At 39.3% G+C, this 22,655-nt stretch overlaps 1 protein-coding gene across 1 annotated transcript in view; it reads left to right on the top strand.

Annotated features, from left to right (window-relative positions):
- Positions 1-22,655, top strand: part of LOC124776866 (esterase E4-like) — a 101,390-nt gene that overhangs the window by 24,465 nt on the left and 54,270 nt on the right. The window contains exons 4-5 of the mRNA XM_047252044.1: positions 8,306-8,491; positions 12,444-12,628. Coding sequence (XP_047108000.1) covers positions 8,306-8,491; positions 12,444-12,628 — 371 coding nt within the window. The remainder of the gene's footprint in view (positions 1-8,305; positions 8,492-12,443; positions 12,629-22,655) is intronic.

Raw genomic sequence — 22,655 nt, 5'->3', positions numbered from 1 at the left:
ATCTTTAACAAAGTACAGGGTGGCACAGGGAAACAGGAAATTTCGTAATAACGTCATTTCCATAAATAAATTCATAAAACTAGTAATTTATTAACGAAAGTGAATGTATTCAGTATGCCATTATTCAGTATGGCTTTACAATCAAAATGTACAAAAGTGTCTCTTTACTTTTTAAAGATGACATCGGAAAGATGTGCTCCCATTCGACGTTCACACTCTAACAGCCTGTTATGAAAACTCTGGAATGCGTAGCAAATCTTGGGGAATGGCAGTGATTTCATTTTCAGTGCTCTCCTTCAGTTCATGGATTGTTGTAGGACATGTACGGTACACCTTGCCTTTAAGATATCCCCACAGGAAGGAGTCGCACACACTAAGATCAGGGATCTCGCAGGCCATGCAATGTCACCGTTACATGAAATAATACGTCTTCCAAACAATTGACGAACTGCTGCCATCGATTGTCGAGCAGTGTGTGACGTGGCTCCGGCCTGCTGAAACCACATGTTCACATGTTTTCGACATTAAGAATAAGCTCATACAGTCTTGGTGTAAAGAATGTTTGAAGCATTTCAACATATCGAGCGGATGTTACTGTCATTGCACTACCATCCTCACATTCAAAAAAATAAGGGCTGATAACACCATGACATGATACAGCACACCATATTGTGACCTTGGCGCTATGTAGTGGTCGCTGGTGAAACCCACAAGGATTGTCCTGTGCCCAATAACGAAAATTCTGTTTGTTCACGAATCCATTCAGGTGGAAATGGGCTTCGTCTGATATTCATAAGTTACCAAGGAAATTCGCATCCTCATTGATTTTAGCCAATATCTGGCTACTAAACTCCATACGTGACGCTGGGTCTCGTTCATGCAAGTGTTGCACAATCTGCAACTTATAGGGATGGAAGTCTAATTTGTGCTGTATTCTTTGTAAGGTTCATTGCTTAATCACTAGTGAAGATGCATGCTGTCGAACGGAGCGGTGAGGACTTCTCTCAATTGTAGCTCTAGCAGCTGCAATGTTCTCTGGGGTATGTACCATTGGAATGCCACCTGGAGGTTTCTTTTTCAAGGCAGATCCTGTTTTTTCAAAATTACACACCCACGTTGTAATCGCATGTGCAGATGGGACAGGTCCATGACGTCCAAGCTGGTAATGCTGTCGAAATGTTCTCTGCACGGCAGTCGCACTATCACCATTTTTGTAAAACCCTCTCACAGCTACTGCACGTTCCGCACCAGTCCAGTTCTCCATGATTACTAAATGACAATGCGTTCACATCAATTGTGCAAAGTTTTGAACATCTGCCGGCGCTACTGTGCTCCCAACTGTAACGTTCAAAATTTCCCATTCCCCTGCGCCACCCTGTATAAAAATATTGGTAAATATGCTGTTGTTCAATGCAGACACAAAAATTCATCAAATGTCATTGATTGTTTCACAGAAGAAGAAAGCTGTAGCATTACTAGCTTTACATTCTGCATAATATTCATAGCATTAAAATAAAAAAATAAACTTCACTTTCTATATTGTCCACCATTTATCTATACCCAACTCCTCTCTCATCCATTTTCCTAATGAAAAAGAGAATTGTACACTATTATTTTATATGGCAATAAATAAGAACTGCAACAACGAATTGCCCAGACATTATTATCCACTTCATAGTGATTGACCCCTGACTTTGAACTCCTTTTCTTGTTGCACTGCATGATGGAAATCAGTGTGTTGTATGCTGTAATATTTAAGAGAAAATGTGATTTTGGAGTATTTTTTGTGAAAGTCAATTTTGAGGTTTTATAGAAGGCAGATAGCAATTTGGAGAAAAATTTCCTTTTTGAAGTTTAGAGATACAACCTTTTTCTATTTTCAAGTGGATTTTTCTTATTTTCTGATTACAGTAGTAATTTCATTGGTATAATGACAAATGCAAGACAGTCCACTGTGCATACCACTGTTGTAACTATTGTGCCAAAGAAAGTATGGTTGTAAAGCTTGAGCTTTTCTTATTTACATCATATGTCATTACTAAAGAAAACTCCCTATGTTTGTCAGTTAAGAGTTTTTAAAGCAATTGCATTAGTAGCTACAATGGCAACTTGTAATCACCCCCCTTCTTCCTTCTTCCATCAATTGTCCACATTAAACAATTCCCAGTCCAATTACTTAATAAGCAGAGTCTTTTATGAAGATTTGAGAGGAGCGAAGATTACAAAAAACTTTCAAGTTTACTTAGCTTGTCATGCTGAGATGGCTCCAGTTCTTGTCTAGGGGTCTCATTCTTGAAGCTGAAAATCTAACATCAGGTCCTCATAGTTGGTTTGAACTAAATAAATTGGAATATTGTTGTTGCAGAATGTTTTTCGAAAATACATTTTCCACTGATTTTTTCATATTTTAGTATTTTATTTATTTACATTTTATGGCCTTCATTGGACCACTCTAGCCTACTTTATACAAAGAATTTTTCAGTTTCCTGTCAGCCCAGTACTTCTTCATTCTCTTGGATCTCATCCTTCTTTCTTCATTGGATATCACCCTTCCTATTGTCTGTTTGCTGATTCTTGTTTGCAGTCTGGTTTGTTTGCCTGTGAGTTTCCTGATTTTGTCAGTTTTGTTTCTTAGGTCTTCCAATGGAATCTGTAGTTTATCCATACCTTCCTTGATTTCTGTAATCCACTTAATATTCCACTTACTATTCCACAATTTTTCTGATGATCCTGTTCTCTGGTGTTCTGATTAGATGTCCGAAATTACACTGTTCGCACCTATTATACAAAAATATGTCCGATCACATCAGAGGCAAGCTTATGACTCTCTCCCTGTGGAAATAACAATATTCCAAAGGGTTCACAATTTTTCTTAACAAATGAATTCCTGCTATTTTTTGTTACATTATTAATTTTGTTTATCATTTCATAAATGAATCCGTAATAAACATAGTAAACGCTACAGGATTGCGTAATTAATAATAGAAATTGTAAGAGTGAAAATAATTCATAATTTTGAGTGTTTCTAAAAAAAATTAACTTTACATTCAGAACTAGTATTTATTGATTTTAACATTGAAACTAAAATATTTTATACAGTAATCTCTTTTCATAAATTTTAGCATGAAGTACAACTTACTATGTATAAAATTAATAAAATTATATGAAAGTTATCAGAAAAGCAACTGAGATAACACTGACCTGCCCAAAAATCAAAAAATAATACTGGTATTGACAACTACTGTTAACAAAAAGTAATGCTAGACAAGGATGTCCCATTACAGACTTCACATTTGTATTCCAATATGGCAATGTGTATTTAATTGTTGCAAGTAGAGGGAAATAAAATGGAAAATTGTAAGTGAACACTTAATATACAAGCAGCTCTTAATAAATGAACAATAAATTATATGGTACATTTTTAACAGTAAATGAAAAATTGGTTTGCCCAAATAAATTTTGCAGGAGAGAAGAAAGAAAAAAAATAAAACCTGCCTTAATCACTTTTGCTGCTGGTTGAGTTCTTGCTGCAGCAATTGCAGTCATCTACTTGGATCAGCAACATGTCTATCACTGTATGAAGACAACAGGCTGTTTGTGCATGTCTATTTGACAAAGCCCCATATAAACTGAATGGCCATAGAAGTTTAACTCTTGTGTCAACTAAGCACAGTACACTTTCCAAATGCTATTCTTGTGAGCAAATGAGGTCACAAGGTCTGCCTTATTACATTCCTCATATGTGGCATTAGCTGAAAGTATCCATCCATAATAGCATCCATAAAAGCATCCATCCATCCATAATAGAGCCCTTCCTCTGTGATAGCTGCATACATTTTCTGATACACAAGAATTTTTTTCGTTTCTGCCATCCAAACTTCTGGAATGATTTGCATCACTCCAAAATTCATTAGTGTCTTATTTCCCACAAGAACTTGTCTCTTTTTCAGGCTACTCTGTTATTTTCTGTCAGCACAGGTTTTGGTTGAACTTTCTGTATCTGAAGCACAATTTCCGATTACTGCGCCAAAGCATTATTTCACTCATATCAGATGATTCCCTATGTAAACCTGTCCAATGGAAACTTCTGTAACTTGCCAAACCCTTTTTTGATGACAAAAGACATTAAGTTTTTGTATATTCCCAGGAAATTCATTTCACTCTACTTTCAGTAATACCGAAATATTCAGAAGTTCTATTTGCTGGGTGTTGTACGGAGCTGCTTTCATCCTTCTCTTTTTCAGCCCTAAAGTAAGCATGTACAATGATCACATTGGGCTTCTCACAAGTCCACCAGTGACGCATGGTCTCACACAGGGCAGTTAACTATATCATGAGGACTGTCTCACATAAATACATAACAACGAAAGCCAGCACAACTGTTTCACATACGACACCAAGCTATTATGTAAACACTGTAGCAATGTTTATATGAAATAGAGAGTGGAGAAAGGAAGGCAATAGGGATGTGACTTCCAATTGCTCAAGGCAATGTGGTAATGCAATGGTAGAAACTGAAAACTTGTTCTGTATCAGGACTCGAACCCAGATTTACCACTTCTCATGGGTAGTTGCATTAACTGTAGGCCATCTGGATATGGTCCCTGACTGACTCAAATTTTCAACTTATTGAATGCTGCATTGCAGCATCCATTATGTATTAACCCCCTAACTACATATTATTCATTGCCATAGGAGTACGGACAATATTAGTACATCTGCACTGAAACAAATGTCAAGAAGCCATCATGCTATTACAAAAATTTATGCAGGGTGTTTAGAAATTCCTGCTATAAACTTGTAGAACTTGTAGATTGCAGTAAGTACATTATATTTTGAATAAGAACCCATGTGCAGAAATGTACCATTTCCATGTGACAGCCATTTGACAGCATGTTTGCTGGTAGATAGGAGACAGCTTAGTCATGGTGGGGTGGGTTAGGTCAGATCAGCTGATGCCATGTGAAGTACATCCTACCTCTCTCACCTGCTTCAAGCCTTATTCATATGTCTGTGCATGTTAGAACAGTATGGTTGAATACACATTTGCAGAATACAGACACGATCCATCCAATGGCGAAGCTCACAGTAATGGAAGAGCTGCTCATTGTCTTTATCAAGGTTGTTCTCCACTATGTCTTTTGCATACCTTTTTAGCCACAATTACGCAATGGCTTCGAGAAAGGCTACCTTCACTGTCAGCTGGCATGACTGTGATGCTCTAAAGAAGTGTTGCTCACCCAAACTTGAAGAGGCTGTACTGCGTCACATTGAAGAGAGGTCTTCAATGAGTGCATGAGCAATTTCTTTGGCTATTACTGAGTGGAATTGTAAAACAAGTGATGTACTGGGTCACACCTAATCAATTACTTGTATGAGTGATTGTATTACCAGCATGTTTTAAAATTTGTTGTAGCATGGAAATGGCACATTTCTAACATAGGTTCCAAGTCAAAATATTATTTACTCGCTCCTCTCTACAAGTCCTAGAAGTGTGTAATGGGTATTTCTGAACACCCTGTATATTTGAGTGATGTTTGTTCTGTCACATATGTCCAACAAAACAGACACCATTCGTGATTATGTGGCTGGTTGATACAGTTACCTGAAATATGGAATGCATCATCCCTCTTCCATTAGCCCCCTACTCACAAATTATTCATTCTCATAGGAATTGGGACAATACTAGTGCAGCCACAGTGAAAAAATGTCAAGGCACCGTAGTGTTGTCATGTCCAGATGGCCAAAGTGATTAAGGCAACTGCTCAGGAGAAGCTGTAGATCTGGGTTCGATTCCTGGTCTAGCACAAATTTTTGACTTTCACTGCTACATTAACACAGTGCCCTAGGCGGCTGGAAGTCATGAATTCCCACCCATGTTTTCCCTTTCTTTCCCCATTCTCTACTTAATATAAATGTATGCACCAGCCACATCATCACAAGTGACGTCTGTTCTCTTGGACATGTGTGACAGAATAGGCACCACTCAAATATGTATATTACTGCAACAATGAACAATGAAATTAAAATTCTGTTCAAATGTCCAGCAATGTAGCATATATGAGCATGTGGCACACAAAAAGATGCAACAGCAAATAAATTAAACATGTGATATTAGCACTTTATGTAGATTTATGTGCAGAAAAACATAACAGCTGTGAAAGGCAGTTACATAGCTCACATTTACAATTTTATTCTAGTTCATGCATATCACCACTAGGCAAATTGCACCTTAAAATTATTAATGTAACTACAGTCTGACTTCTGTGAATCTTCAGAGTTGACAGTCATCAAAAAATGCTTGAATAAGCACATTTTCTCTTAAATATAAGCCTGTATCTTGCCCCCTTTTCAACTATAATGTAATACTTATACATCAAATAAAAGTAGACATCTCCACAGTTCTGGCAACACACAACTTATCAATGTTTGTTAACCAGGATATAAGCTCAAAATCAGGGGTCAATCTTTATGAACTGGATAATAGTGAGATCTCAGATTCAACTGATACTCTTTTTATCAGCTAGGTAGAGCAACTTTGCTTAACCATGCCAATGGTTTCTGACTTCCCCTAATAATAAGACATGAGAAACAAAGAATTATACCAAAGCACATGTTCAGTTCAAGAAAATGCTAAGGTACAATGAGACAGAATGGCTGTCAAGTACTTATCTTTGAGAGGTCAAATTCCAAGTATGTACTGTCAATGGAAACACTAACTATAAAAAACTTTCCTACCTTGCATAACACTCTGTTCCTTCCTCAGGAAAGAAACGGTGATAATTGTTATAATTTTTTCACTGAATACAGAAGTACCAAGTTAATTTTTTCAATAGTAACCTGTAATTACACATCCATTTTAACAAGATGGCTGTAGCTAAAATATACAGGACTTTCTTTTGGCCACTACATTGACATGGCAGTTTTGAAAGGTCTCTTTATAAAAGGCTGATAGAAAAGAGAGAGGGGTGGGGAGGGGGGGGGGGTAGTTCCAATGAAGAGCAATGCGCTTCAGCATGGGTTCATTTGATTGACACAGGATTGTTACAGAGATGCTCAGCAAACTCCAGTGGCAGAAGTTATAAGAGAAGCATTTTGCATGATGGAGAAGGGTATTATTAAAATTTTGAGGGAGTCCTCTTGAGGAAGAGTTGGACAACATATTTCTTCCTCCCACATACATCTTGTGAAATGACCACAATGAGAAAATTTGAAAAATTAAAGCTATATAGAGGCTTACCCACAATCATTTTTCCCGCACACCATTTGCAAGTGGAACAGAGAACAGGTGATCAGTTAGTGGTACCAGGAGTACCTTCTGTCACACACCATTAGGTGGCTTGCAGAGTATGATGTAGATGTAGATGAAAAGAGCAGACATCAAATAGAAACAAGTCACTCATATGATAATGAGGAATACCAGGTGAAATATAAACTAATGGCACAAGGGAGTGCAACCATGACATGTAAAGGAAATATTGACCATTAAATAAATAAGGTGTTAGGGATTTCAGCCCATGTTTTTAGCTTGTGTTCATCAAACGAGAAAGGAGACCACCCTTTGTGAATGGCTTACTTTTCTCATAACATTGTTAATGAAAGATATGGTCTTACATTCTGCCACAATCCACATTTACATAGTTATTTGCTGCTCAACCACAACCAGATTCTTATTCTGGAGTGAAAGTTCTATATTAACACTCAAGTGAAGATAAACTTCTCAAAAGATAAGGCAAACGGGTTGATTATACATTGCTTTGACATAGATTAAGTGCTATTTTACAGTTGTGATCACCAAATTGTTTAATGTCTCCTCTGCAGTTTTATAAACAGTATAACATATTACTATTTACCATTCAGATGGATATGTTAAAGTAACTATTGGTAACTCATTTTGTGCTTTTAAGCACATGATGGCACCTTACTTAACCATCATGCATTTTGCTCAATATTCATTTGCTATGCTATCTCTTTTACAAATTGACTACAACAGTGTAACAGAGATAAACACATTCTTTGTCCTAAAATTATTCCAAGGGTGTGGCCAGCAGAACATATTACTACCTAAGTAATTCCATCATACATAGTTGATTAATAGTTTCATTATAAAAATGTTTTCCTTTTCTGCGCACTGATCATCCTATGACAGACAAAGATACAGAATACCTTATTTGCCTTCCTTAAGGTAATATGCCTATTTATATTTATAGTTTGTAATTATACAAAATATTCCAATCATAATGTGTAAAATGAAATGAAAACATCATTGATTATAGAAATATATACTAACAATAATCAATTATAGGGTTCCTAAGCACTGGAGACTCAGTTCTTCCTGGTAACAATGGATTTAAGGATCAGGTGATGGCTCTCAGGTGGGTCCAGCAGAATATTGCTTCTTTTGGAGGTGACCCAGATAATGTAGCACTCAGTGGCTATAGTGCTGGCTCCACCAGTGTATATCTGCACATGCTGTCTCCAATGTCTAAAGGTGTGTACCAACTGTCATAATACACATTTTGTGAGCTTGTGGCTTGTTAAGTACAGATAGTGAAATTAATGAAATATTTTAGAAAATAGAGCATAAGTACTGCTAAACATAAATGTGAAGCTGGAAACAAAAGTTGAATTTTAGCTATTAAAAAATACAGGAAATTCATGTAGTAGCAATAATAATATGCCAGTCTTAAAACATGTCCTAACATCCTGTTCCTTCTTGTTGTCAGTTATGACATATGAGTCATTCTTTGCTGATTCTGTGGAGAACAGCTACACAGGAAATATTATGAAATAGTCATGGATGTTGAAGTGTAAGGGGTGTTCAAAAAGAAAAAAGCTGGAGCCTGGAATATGCAAACAGGTGACAGGAGGGTAATATCGTAGCGCGTGTAACAAGGTGTGGTTCCGACCAGAGTGTGGAAGTTCACAGCCCGTCACTAGAGGACATGCGTGCACGTGACGTGACTACACAGAGCTAGCAGAAGCGTGCATCAATCATCCAACACTGCCAGTTGCATTGCAAACAGTGACATGGAGGCCTCAAAATAAGAGCAGAGAGGTGTTGTTTGTTTTCTATCAGTGGAAGGAATAAGAGGAACGGACATTCATCGATGAAGGTCACAAGTGTATGGCAAACACTGCATGTCCCTTGCAAGGGTCAAGGTGTGGCACAAGCACTTCAGGGAAGAACAGGTGTTGTTGGCCGACAATGCACGGTCGTGGCACTCCTGCAGACTCCATACAATCCGGACCTCTCTCCCTGTGATTACGCCATTTTTGATCTCCCTAAAAGGCTCTGAGTGGCAAAAAATTCACCTTGGATGACTAAGTCCAGCTGTACATGTGGAACTGGTTCACATTGCAGCCCCGGGAATTTTATGAGACAGCCACTCAGCCTTGTGTCACAGTGGGACAAGTGACTCAACAGCCAGGGTCAGTACTATTAACATATAGGTACTGCTTTCTGTAATTATAACTCCAGATCATTCCTTTTTGAATGCCCCTTATAGTTCCTGAATTCACACTCTAAAGCGAACAAAGAAATGTAGTACCATGATTCCTGTATATCAGTAGACACTTGTATGTAATTAATGTAACTGGAAATGTAAAATAAAGTATTTTTATACTGTTGGGCACAGCCTTGAGGTTTTGTGTGCCCAAACTACCATAAACAAATACTAATTTCAGTACAAGTAGCACAACTAATTTAGAGCTTCATGATGTGTAAAATAGTTCACTTATATGATTCATAAGAAACACTTTGAAAAAAGCCCAAGGCATAGAAGAAGCTTAGGAAGGAATTTATTAAGAATGGTTGGGGAACTGACTCTGGGTGAGTGGGCTGCATTTACCAGTCTGTGTCTTTGCATATCAATTGTCATTTCACCTTTAGTTTTGTGCTGGTGAATATCTTCTCTTACATGAAATTCTGTTATATTCATTTGCCCATTTCTGTGTCATTATCATTTCTCCTACACCATCTCTGCCACAGTGGACTCCTGCTCCATCTTTCTGAGCCAGTTCAGATAAGTGTTCCTTTCCTTCTTTTCCTGGCTAAAACCATTCCCACATCCTGTTTCTTAAGTGCTGTCTAAGCCATGGAATTCAACCCAATGGTCTAAGCATAAAAATTCCTTTCTCTAGACCACCACCCCTCCTAACACAATGACCTTCACCTCTTCAGTTTTTTGCCAGTCCCTAGGCCTCACAAAGCTGGTACTGAAAAAGCACATCTCCATGCCACACAATCCAGAACCGTCTCTGGTCCCACCTCAAGATGCTGCTACTGAGCAATCCATGCTACCTACATCACATATCTGAAATTCACATAACATTGTTGTCAAACTTTCCACCAAAACCCTTAGCTTCATAGAAGTTTCAGTTCTATCCAAAGGCCTCACCTTTAACACTGTAGTGAAATTTAACCATTTGGACTTGTCAAAGAACTACTCTCCTTCTACCAACCCCTATAATGGAAACACTTTTTTGCTACCAATTCCTCCAACCAAAGCCAAACTAATCCCAACACTGAGCCATGTGACTCCCAGGTCATACCACCATCCAACCATGATCATCCTCCCTCCCACCTAAATGCCTCCTTGTCACTTAATGGAATTTCTTACCTCCAACTTGGCCTCTCCATCCTTCCCCAGGTCCCTTCCTAGAACATCAACCTTTCAGCAGAAGAAAGGACAACCATACACAGCCTCAAAACAAATTGTGACCTAATCATCCTATCTGCAGACACAGGTTCTACCACTGTTGTGAGGAATTACAGTAACTACCTTTTGGAAGACCTGTGCCACTTATCCAACTCCTCTACCTATAAATTTTGTCAGAGTGATCCCAGCTGAGAAGTCCAACATAAACTCCAATCTCTGCTTAAAGTCTTAGGCCCTTCCCAGAACCGTTTCCCTGAATCAATTGCCTTCCTCACCCCTTTGACACCCCACACACCCACCTTCTACGTGCTCCACAAAATTCGCAAACCCAACAATCCTGGATGCCCCATTGTAGCTGGTTATTGTGCCCCCACTGAAAGAATTTTGGCCCTCATTGATCAACGCCCACTGGATGGAAAAATACATAAAATAAGGGAAAGCCAAACACTTACTTATAGAGAACTGGTGTGTGTCACACAGAAACACATAATAAAAACAGTTAACATTAGCTTTTGAGTGAGACTCATTGCTGCTGTGAGCATGGTTGTTTGGGTGTCTGTGAGTATGTGAATGTATGAACTCTTACTAAATAAATAAAACCAAATAATAGAAAATGAGCAAGAGCTCAAAAGGTAATGTTAACTGTTTTCTGTTACATGTTTTTGTATGTCATGCACTAATGCTCTTTGGGTAAGTGGCTGCATTTCCCTTATTTTACGTAAAAAATAAGCAGAAACATGAATAAAGTTGAGCTTATGTTTGTAGTCACTTTAATTATATTCTAATTATCGCTACTGCAACAAACTGTAAATCATTCATGCACTTACACTTATTTACTATGCATTTCTGCAAAAAACAACTTTGTGTTGAGAAATAAGTCAGGTGTTCAGAATGGAATTTTCACTCTGCAGCAGAGTGTGCACTGATAAGACACTTTGTGGCACTTTAAAATTGTATGTCAGACTGAAACTTGAACTTGGGACTTTTGCTGTTTGTGGGCAAGTGCTCTACCAACTGAGCTCCCCAAGTATGACTCAGACACGTCCTCACAGCTTTATGTCCAACGGTATACCATCCCATACCTGCCAAATTTCACGGAAGTTTTCTTGCAAAACTTGCAAGCCTAGCACTTGTGGAAGAAAGTATATTGCAGAGACGTGACTTAACCACAGCCAGGAACTTTCATATCAGTGTACATTTCACTGTAGAGTGAAAATTTCATTGTGGAAACATCTTTCCAGGCTGTGGCTAAGCCATGTCTCCACAATATCCTTTCTTCCAGGAGTTCTAATTGTGCAGTTTTCACAGGAGAGTTTCTGTGAAGTTTGGAAGCTAGGAGATGAAATACTGTGAGAAGTGAAGCCATTAGGATGGGTTGTGAGTCATACCAGGATAGCTCAGTTGGTAGAGCACTTTCCCACAAATGGCAAAGATCTGAAGTTTGAATCCTGGTCTGACACACAGGTTTAATCTGTCAGGAAGTTCCAAATCTTTGCATCCTACTGACAACAAATTGTCTCAGGTTTTTCACAGTTTTAATCACCTGTCAAATTAATACAAAAATGTTATTTTAAATTCAAAATGTGGTAAAAATATGAGAAGAGGAGCATATTTGCAACAAGAGATAATATTTCAAAATTCACCCTCTGTCTCCTTTTACTAGTTTTGATAATTTGCAAGGAGGTACTCTTTTTCTAGATAATCTCTTGTTTCAAATAGTGTTTTAAAATACTGAAACAGTATTTATTGTACATAATTATGACCAAAGTCATTATTTTGTAGGCTTGTTTCATAAAGGAATTGCAATGAGTGCAGGTTTTCAATCAAGTGCTGTAAAGGAACCATTGCAGCAAGCAAAGAAGCAAGCTAGAATTCTAAACTGCCCTGACACAACATCAGAGAATATTGTTGAATGTTTGAAAGGAAAGGATGCCCTAGAAATTGCAGAAACACAACCACAGTTTTTTGTAAGTATTTTGTTGTTACTAACAATATAAAAGAGCTAAAGCAAAAGCTGGTAATGCAACTTTCTTGAAGGAGTACAGATAATTCAGGGGGTAAAGGTATAACACCAAATAGGGAAAGCACAGAATTGGGAGGGAAAGATAAAATGTAGGATGAGGGGAAACTACGGAGAAGAGGGTGTGAGGGCAGGACGTGTGAAATTATAACTAAGGAGCAGGGGTGGAGTTGTGTGTGGGATACCGGCTAGCAAACACTGAGGTCAGGAGGGTTACAAGAACAAATGATGTGTAGCAAGGACAACTCCTTGTAGGTAAGAAATCCATGACAAGTTGAAGCATTGAGTCACTCCACAGGGTGTGCTCGTATGGTAGGACACCACCTGTGAGAGGTAGGAACTGAGTGGTTTGAATCTCAGTCAACATTGTTTTAACTTTACACATAAAATTAGCACTTGTACCTTCTTTGGTGTGGGAGAGATATGGGAAGAATTGGAGAGTGATAAAAAAAGATAGGGCAAGGGGTATGGGGTAGCTCAGAGAGAACTCAGCTCAATAGATCAAAATGAATTTGAGTCACACATAATGTGTATACAAGAAAAAATACTGTCTACAACACTGTTATTTGAAGAACTTTAAAGCTCTTAAACTCAGCTGCTTGAATATTTTGAATAACAGTAATTTTCGATAAAATAATATCACCAGAAACTGAGTAATGTTAATACTCGTTTCCAATCTTGCTAGACTAATCTCAATCATTTTCAGTGGCATCATTAAAAATATTCATACTGTGTGACATTCACTAAAAATATGACAGCAGTGGGTCTTGCCAACAGACTGTATCTCAGGCATGAAAGTAACTTCAGAATGGGGGGAACATAACGTGAAGTGCCACAAGGGTTAATACAGGGCCATGTTTTTAACCTATATAAATTGTTTCTAACCTACATAATTATCTTTCAGTAACTTTAAAGAGGGTGTTAAAAACTGCAATCTTTGCTGATAAAGGGCAGAAAGGATAGATAACATTCCTCCATAATTTCTAAACTCATTGAGGAATTGGCAACAAAATGCTACTCATGTTGGTGTGCAGAATGTCTGAGATTGGTGATATATCATCAGACTTTCAGAAAAACATCATCCACAGGGTTCCAAAGATTGCAAGAAATGACAAGTTTGAAAATTATCACACAATTGGCTTAACAGCTCATGCAGCGAAGATGCCAATTAGAATATGCTATATGAAGATTAGTTTGGCTTTAGACAAGGGAAAGATGCCAGATAGGTAGTTCTGACATTGCAGTTGATAATGGAAGCTAGACTGAGGTAAAATCAAGTCATGTTCATTGAATTTTCAATAATATAAAAGAGTGCAAGTTGTTCAAAATTATGAGAAAAATAAGAGTAAGCTATTGAGAAATGGGGGGAGGGGGATATACTGTATGAGCAAGAAGCAAGAGGGAGCAATAAAAATGGCAGACCAAGTACAAAAAGGTCAGATTAAAAAGGGTATAAGACAGGGATGTAGTCTTTTGCCCCTACTGTTCAATCTATACATGGAAGGAGCAATGACAGAAATAAAATAAAGGTTATATGTGTGAAAATTACCGAACTATCAGTTTAATAAGTCACAGCTGCAAAATACTAACACGAATTCTTTACAGACGAATGGAAATACTGGTAGAAGCGGACCTCGGGGAAGATCAGTTTGGATTCCGTAGAAATGTTGGAACACGTGAGGCAATACTAACCTTACGACTTATCTTAGAAGAAAGATTAAGAAAAGGCAAACCTACGTTTCTAGCATTTGTGGACTTAGAGAAAGCTTTTGACAATGTTAACTGGAATACTCTCTTTCAAATTCTGAAGGTGGCAGGTATAAAATACAGGGAGCGAAAGGCTATTTACAATTTGTACAGAAATCAGATGGCAGTTATAAGAGTCGAGGGGCATGAAAGGGAAGCAGTGGTTGGGAAAGGAGTGAGACAGGGTTGTAGCCTCTTGCTGATGTTATTCAATCTGTATATTGAGCAAGCAGTAAAGGAAACAAAAGAAAAATTCAGAGTAGGTATTAAAATTCATGGAGAAGAAGTAAAAACTTTGAGGTTCGCCGATGACATTGTAATTCTGTCAGAGACAGCAAAGGACTTGTAAGAGCAGTTGAACGGAATGGACAGTGTCTTGAAAGGAGGAGATAAGATGAATATCAACAAAAGCAAAACGAGGATAATGGAATGTAGTCAAATTAAATCGGGTGATGCTGAGGGAATTAGATTAGGAAATGAGACACTTAAAGTAGTAAAGGAGTTTTGCTATTTAGGGAGTAAAATAACTGATGATGGTCGAAGTAGAGAGGATATAAAATGTAGACTAGCAATGGCAAGGAAATCGTTTCTGAAGAAGAGAAATTTGTTAACATCGAGTATAGATTTAAGTGTCAGGAAGTCATTTCTGAAAGTGTTTGTATGGAGTGTAGCCATGTATGGAAGTGAAACATGGACGATAACTAGTTTGGACAAGAAGAGAATAGAAGCTTTCGAAATGTGGTGCTACAGAAGAATGCTGAAGATAAGGTGGGTAGATCACATAACTAATGAGGAGGTATTGAATAGGATTGGGGAGAAGAGAAGTTTGTGGCACAGATTGACTAGAAGAAGGGATCGGTTGGTAGGGCATGATTTGAGGCATCAAGGGATCACAAATTTAGCATTGGAGGGCAGCGTGGAGGGTAAAAATCGTAGAGGGAGACCAAGAGATGAATACACTAAGCAGATTCAGAAGGATGTAGGTTGCAGTAGGTACTGGGAGATGAAGAAGCTTGCACAGGATAGAGTAGCATGGAGAGCTGCATCAAACCAGTCTCAGGACTGAAGACCACAACAACAACAATGTGTTCTGAGGCTTTCCCATGTATATGCTGTTTGAGGGGTTCTCATGTGTCCAGCCGGGTATGATAGTCAAATGTCCATGATATTAGGCAAACAACCATTCCACCATCATCAGGTAACGGTGATGCAATGATCTGTCTGCCCTCTACTGCTAGTATTTATCTCTTGTGGGTCAATGTGTGATTCTGTGTTCCGACAGTGCGCAGCTTGTTCGGTTTTGGGGGAAGCAGAGGCTGCCATAGATGGTAGGAAGGGGGCACAGTATCTCTTTGGCAGCCATGCCAGAATGATCTCATGTCTGCTTGCACCATTATTCCTTGATAGAACTTATTTTTGGGTCCCAGGCCTTGCTGAGTTGGTAACCAGTGCCCTGTTGACAAGGTTGTCTGTTATGCGAATTTACATGGCCTCTTTGAAAATGCAGTCCCAATAGTTATTTCTGGAGCCAATACATTTGTCTTGTAATAATTTGCTGTATGTTCAGTGATTATGAACCTTCTGCTAGGGCAGATTGGCTTGGTTGGCATAGGCGCGTATAGTGATGGTGTTCTTTGCCTTGATCTTCCAACATACGAAATGTTTGGCCAATATAGGATTTGCCACAGCCACATGGAATTTTTGTATACATCCACTTTCTTGAGGCTGAAATCATGTTTCACTGTTTCTAGTAAGGTGCACGTCTTAGCCGGTAGTTGGAAGACTGTGTTGATCTTGTGTTGTCTCGTTACTCTCGCTATTTTGGATGATACGCTACCTGCAAAAGGTAGTAATGCCAGCCCTTTATTTCTCTTTTTGCCATTTGTTCTTCGTCTTGGTACCCTACTGTGCTTCTGTTATTGGAAGGCCCTTTGGATTTGGTGGTTGCCTTATCCATTCTTGCTGAGCACAGTCTTCAGGTGTTTGAGTTTGATTGATAGGTTTTGTTCATCTGAGATCACATCTGCTCTGTGTACCAAGGTATTACGAACTCCATTTAGCTAAGCTGGATGGTGGCTGCTGGAAGCAGTGTGTGAGGACTAGCAGTACATCTCACCTGCGCTGCAACAGGACATCAAGAAAGGGTAGGTGTCCATCTTTCTCGATTTTCATAGTGAACTGTATATTATTATAGATGGAATTTAGATGTTGTAGAAATATTTGTAGTTGTTCCATTCCATGTAGCCAGATTACAAATGTGTCATCCACATATTGGAAGAAACATACAGGTTTCAGTTCAGCAATTTCCAGGGCTACTTCTCTGCAACTCTCCATGAATAGGTTGGCTACCACTGGAGAGTGAGGGCTCCCCATGGCCACTCCATCAGTCTGCATGTAGTACTGGCCATTGAAGACAAAGTGGGTCGATGTTAACACATGCCTGAAAAGTTGTGTCAGTTCTGCCCCGAACTTCTCACTGTTTAAGTTGATTGAATCTGCCAGAGGGACTCACGTAAATAGTGATACTACATCAAAACTGAAAATGATGTTGAATTCTTGTAAAGTTAGCTCCTTTAGGTGGCCAATGAAGTCCATCGAATTCCGGATGTGGTGTGCACATTTTTCCACAAAGGATCATAGCAGGCCTGCCAGATGCTGTGCCAGAGAGTATGTCAGAGACCCTATGTTGCTGACTACCCGTAGCATCCCATCTGTATGTGTCTTTGGAAGGCTAAATATCCTCTGTGCTACCGCCAAGTGTTGGTGAGGTCTCATGATATCCTTACCCTTGAGTGCGCCATTTTTCATCAAGTTGGAGATGCTTTGATGTATCTTCTTAGTAGGGTCTGTTTTAAGCTTCTGATATACTGAACCATCTACTAATTGCAGCAACTTCTGTTCATAGTTGCATCCCTCAAGATTGATGGTAGTGCTCCCTTGTTGGCTGGGAGAACGACTACCCCTGTATTTTCTCTGAGGTTATGTAGTGCTGTTCTTTCCACTCTGGAGATATTTCTTCTGGCTGGTGTTGCTCTTGAAGGAACCTGACACATTTACCTCCTGATTTCTTCAGCTTTGTCATCTGGTAGCCATCAGACCACCTGTTCTATTGAAGATATTTCAGTGAATGGGAGAGTTTGCAGGTGTTGGCACAAAGCTGGGCCCCTTTTCAGGCACAGCTATAGCTGTGTCGTCAAGTGGTTTCCCCATGAGATTGGTCTTTGTTTCTTCTTGTGATTTGCCAGGTAGCCGTGCAAACTTAGTGATCTGCTTCTCCATGGATATCGAGTGCGTCCAGTCTGCTTGGGCAGAACCACAAAGGATTATCATAGGTAAAGGTGCAGCAGGTCCTTGGTGATCTTGTCGAGTTTCTGTCGGGTGTAGCAATTCTGTTCCCTGACCAGGGCCAGGCTGGCTCTACACTTGATACAATTCATAGCAGTTGTGCATATGTGACACAAGTCTTTGGTGAAGGTAGGTATGGTGTGTTTGTCCCTTCACCTTAACAAGAAGGCAAGAGAACTTAGCAGACATCCTTTCTGGTTTTGAAGCTTATCCAGTTTCTTCACCAGATGGTACATATGCTCTCCATAGAGGTTGGTAATATGTGCTCTGAGGCTTTCCCATTGTATGTGCTGTTTGAAGGGTTCTCAGGTGTCCAGCTGGATATGATCATTGAATGTCCATGATATTTTGAAAAATAACCATTCTGCCATCATCAGGTGGTGCTAATGCAATGATCTGTCCACTCTCTGCAGCTAGTATTTATCTCTTCACAGGTCTAGGTGCGATTCCCTATGCTGATGGTGTGCGGCTTGTTCAGTGGTGGGGGAAGTGGAGGCTGCAGTAGGTGGCTGCGGTAGCCAATCTGGCCTACCAGAACATTGAATAAACACTGGACACACAGTGAATTATGACAAGACAAAAATACTGGCCCTACAAATATCTGCTGTGTCTGCATCTTCAAAGAGGCCATAGAAATTTGCATAACAGACAACCTCATCAACTCAGTAAGCTCTAGCAAGGAGCAACAGTTAACAGTGCAAGTGGACATGAGATCATTCTGCCACAGCACATGGAATAGCACCTTGACCTGCGAGAGATAAATACTAGTGGCAGAGAGCAGACACATCATTGCATCAGCACCACATGATGATGGCAGAATGGTTATTTGCTGAAATATCGGGGCATTCAATGACTGTATCCAACTGGACACCAGAGAACCCATCAAACAACAAAATAAAGATTCATGATTTGGATAAAAATTCAAGGTGAAAGGACATCAATGCTAAGATTTGCTGAAGACAATGCTGTCCTGAGTGAAAGTAAAGAAGAATTACAGCACATTCTGAACTGAATGAATGGCCTAATGAGTACAGAATATGGATTGAGAGTAAATTGAGAAATGTTGAAAATAGTGAGAAGTAGCAGAAATGAGAACAATGAGAAACTTGACATCACAGCTGGTGATCATGAGCTGGATGAAGTTAAGGAGCTCTGTTACCTAGGCAGCAAAATAGTCCATGATGGATGGAGCAAGAAGGATATGAGAAAGCAGACTAACATGGGCACATGGGCAAAAAGGGCAGAGGAGATTAATGTTTAACGCCCCATTGAAAACAAGGTCATTAGAGACAGAGCACAAGTGCTCTGTCTCTAGGAATTAGGAAAGGATGGGGAGGGAAATTGTCCGTACCCTTTCAAAGGAACCATCTGCCATTTGCCTGAAGCACTTTAGGGAAATCATGGAAAACCTAAATTAGGATGATCGGATGAGGTTGTGAACTATCATCCTCCCTAATGCAATTCCAGTGTGCTATCTACTGCGCCACCTTGCTCGGTGCTAAAAGAGCATTCCTGCCCAAGAAAAGTCTGCTAGTATCAAACATAGGCCTTTATTTGAGGAAGAAATTTTTGAGAATGTTCATTTGGAGTACAGCATCGTATGGATTGTATGGTAGTGAAACATGAATTGTGGGCAAACTGGAATGGAAGAGAAATGAAGTATTTGAGATGTGGGGCTACAGATGAGTATTGAAAATTATGTGGATTGATTAGGTAAAGAATGAAGAGGTTCTCCACAGAGCTGGTGAGGAAAGGAATATATGAAAAACACTGACAATAAGAAGGGACAGGATGATGGGACATGTGTAAGACATGGAGAATTACTTCCATGTTACTGTAGGGAGCTGTAGAGGGTAAAAACTGCAGAGGAAGAAAGAGATTAGAATACATCCAGCAAATAACTGAACACATAGGTTGCAAGTGCTAGTCTGAGATGAAAAGGTTGGCACAGGAGAGGAATTTATGGTGCATCAAATTAATTAGAGGACTGATGACTCAAAAAAGTCCTCATTAGTCAATCTTCCTATAAATTATCTGAATATCTAGATTCAGGGTTGAAAACATCAGCTAGTTACTAATAGCAGATTAAAAGCAGATGTGTAGTAGAATTGAGGAGGCAGCAGACATCTTCAAATTAGCAGATTTCTTATTAATTTACGCAATTATATTTGGGTAGCATAAGTGGGAACAACATTAAGCAGTATAGTTATACTTAGCATATCTATTTTCACTATTGACCTAGTATAATATTAAGTATGTACAGTGTCCTTATGTTATGTTAATGTATTCCTTAACTTGTTCCACATCCATGAAGGTTCTCCTTCTTGATGGAATCTACATAACTTGATGAATGAATGAGTGAAAAAATGAATGTCTGTTCAAATGAAGCTCGTGTGTAGTAGGGCTTCCAGTATACTGATTGCAGCAGACAAGTGATGATAAGCACAAATGACGGTGATGTGTGTACATAAGTAGGCAAGACATGACCCATCATCACCATTAATATTATCTTTTGATACATGTAAAGACATCCCTGTTGATGTGAGTTGTTTTTGTAATGACAGCACACAAGTACTCTTTGAATAACAGGTACACTGTGCCAACAGTGGCAGTAAGTCTCTTGTTAATTTCCTTACATCACTTATACCATGCTCTTACTTGTATATTCAGTAAGCAGTTATCACATAGGATTGGTTGGAGATAACACACACTAAGTATCACACACACATTTATTAATCACTGATACATAACAAACGAACATGGCAGTAGAACAAGTTGCGCCCCAAAAGTGTAGACTAGAAAAAACCGTCCAAAGAACAAAAGTCACAAAGGTAGGGCACTCTGTGCCAGAGATGCCACAAGTACTTTTCAAGCTATGAGTTTTCTTCCTGGAGCATGCCTGTTTTCATGACTGAGTGCACTTCTTGTATATTTTAATTACAATATGATAAAACACATACAGAAACTTAGAATAGGGATGAGAGCAGAATATCAGATGCATGATCTGTGTGTAGAATAATACCACTTTATTGAAGATGACATACACAAGACATCCGGATAAGAACAGAGCACAGCACTTACTAAACAGCCAGAGAGAGAGAGAGACAGAGAGAGAGAGAGAGAGAGAGAGAGAGAGAGAGAGAGAGAGTCCATAAAGTCCCTCTTGTTGGTCAGTAATATTGTTGTTATGGTCAAGAGCCACCAAACTTATCTGCCATGCACCTTGCACAGTATCAATGTTTTAATTGTGCCACTAATGATGACCTCAAAGCTTGGCACTAATTTTGCAAAACCGTAAATGACTATTAATATTACACAGTTTAAGTTGCTATTATTGTATCACAAATGACCAACATTCAATGTGGTGTAGATTAGTTTCTGCATGTTCTATGGATCATATTTACAACACATTAATAGTTTTCGTAACAAGATACTGTTTCTCTGTAAAAACATGCTACATAACTGCATTCATTTTCCTTTTTTTAAATTTTGATCTATGACAATACCTCACAAGTGTAAACCATTCAAATATAAACTATCTGTTAAGAAAATCATCTATGGAGTAAAAGGAACTGTCAAGCAGAAATGATTTCAATCAGTTTCTAAAACTTCCATTATCTTACAGAACTTTAATTAATGAAGGTGGTCAAATATTTTTATGGCTGCATACTTCTCTCCTTTGTACAGTTGTCAGGTTAAGTTGTGGATAGTGGAGAACATGCTTGTTAATAGAGTTATATTTATTTCAGCTGCTATTAATTTCAATTCGTGCCTGATTCTTCACAACAAACTTCATAAGGCAGTTATGGGATTCTGTATATGGATAGTAATACACATAATAAACAGTTCCCAAGTTTTCTATATACACATATATTTTACCATAAAGACGGATACACATGAACACTGCATGAAGTACAAAGGCAAATTGAATTAAACATGGTGGCTCATCAGAGCAGTTAATGGTCCAAAGATTGTAATTTGTGCAGTCAATGTGACCTATCAATGCCACACAGCCCCCCCCCCCCCCCCCTTCCCACAGTATGGAGTACGGCCTATGAGCCCTGAGTGGAGGTCATGGGGTCATGTGGGTATGTGGGTGTCAGTGTCAGCGTGAGTGGTGTGAGGCAGCAGGCACACAACTAGAAGCACCATAGCAGTATGGGAGAGGAGGCAGTGCATGAGCGTGTCTTCCCCGTGCATACTGAGCTGTCCAAATAAATGAAAGCTCGAACACAGGATGGGTCGCACTCTTGCGAGAGGGACAAGCTGTGCACTATCTTGACGTTGAGTTCCTCGGTGAAGGTAGGGTCTGTGCTGTTGGTGAGCAGTACAAGCACATGATTATCTAACACCATAATCAACATGACGTTGACACAGTCAGGTCGTACGTTGCAGCGCAAAATGAAGGACGGGGTGTCTGCATCTCAAGTACCTGAAATGTCTTCAAAACCTGTGAATGGGGATGATGATGACATGCCTGAAGAACCCTCGACTGTGGTGGTGACTCGTTGGAGGGAGAAAACCCAATCCAAGCGTAGGTTGAACAGACTTGTTAGCGGGTTTGTTAAAAGAACATGTGCTCTGGCAGTCCGACTGGGACGGCAGAGCGGTGTCGAAGTCTACGAAGGCAGGCTTGAGCCTGTGTAGAGAAACGGTTTGCAGGTGATCTTTTATCATAATGTTGAACGTCGTCTCACCCCTCTGGAGTACTTCGAAGGGGCCGAGGTAAAGGGGTTGTGAGGGTTGTTTGACAGAGTCATCCCTGAGCATGACGTGTGAGCAAGCGCTGAGTGCGGTCAGCATGTAAGTGTCAGCTAGGGAATGGCTGATAGGTGGGTGTAGCTGGGTGTTTCTAAAGTGTGCACGCATCCTTCCAATAAAGT

This window comes from Schistocerca piceifrons, chromosome 2, assembly GCF_021461385.2.
Source record: "Schistocerca piceifrons isolate TAMUIC-IGC-003096 chromosome 2, iqSchPice1.1, whole genome shotgun sequence".
NCBI classification, from domain to species: Eukaryota; Metazoa; Arthropoda; class Insecta; order Orthoptera; family Acrididae; genus Schistocerca; species Schistocerca piceifrons.
Note: the sequence above shows the minus strand (reverse complement) of the source record. Positions and strands in the feature narration are given on the sequence as shown.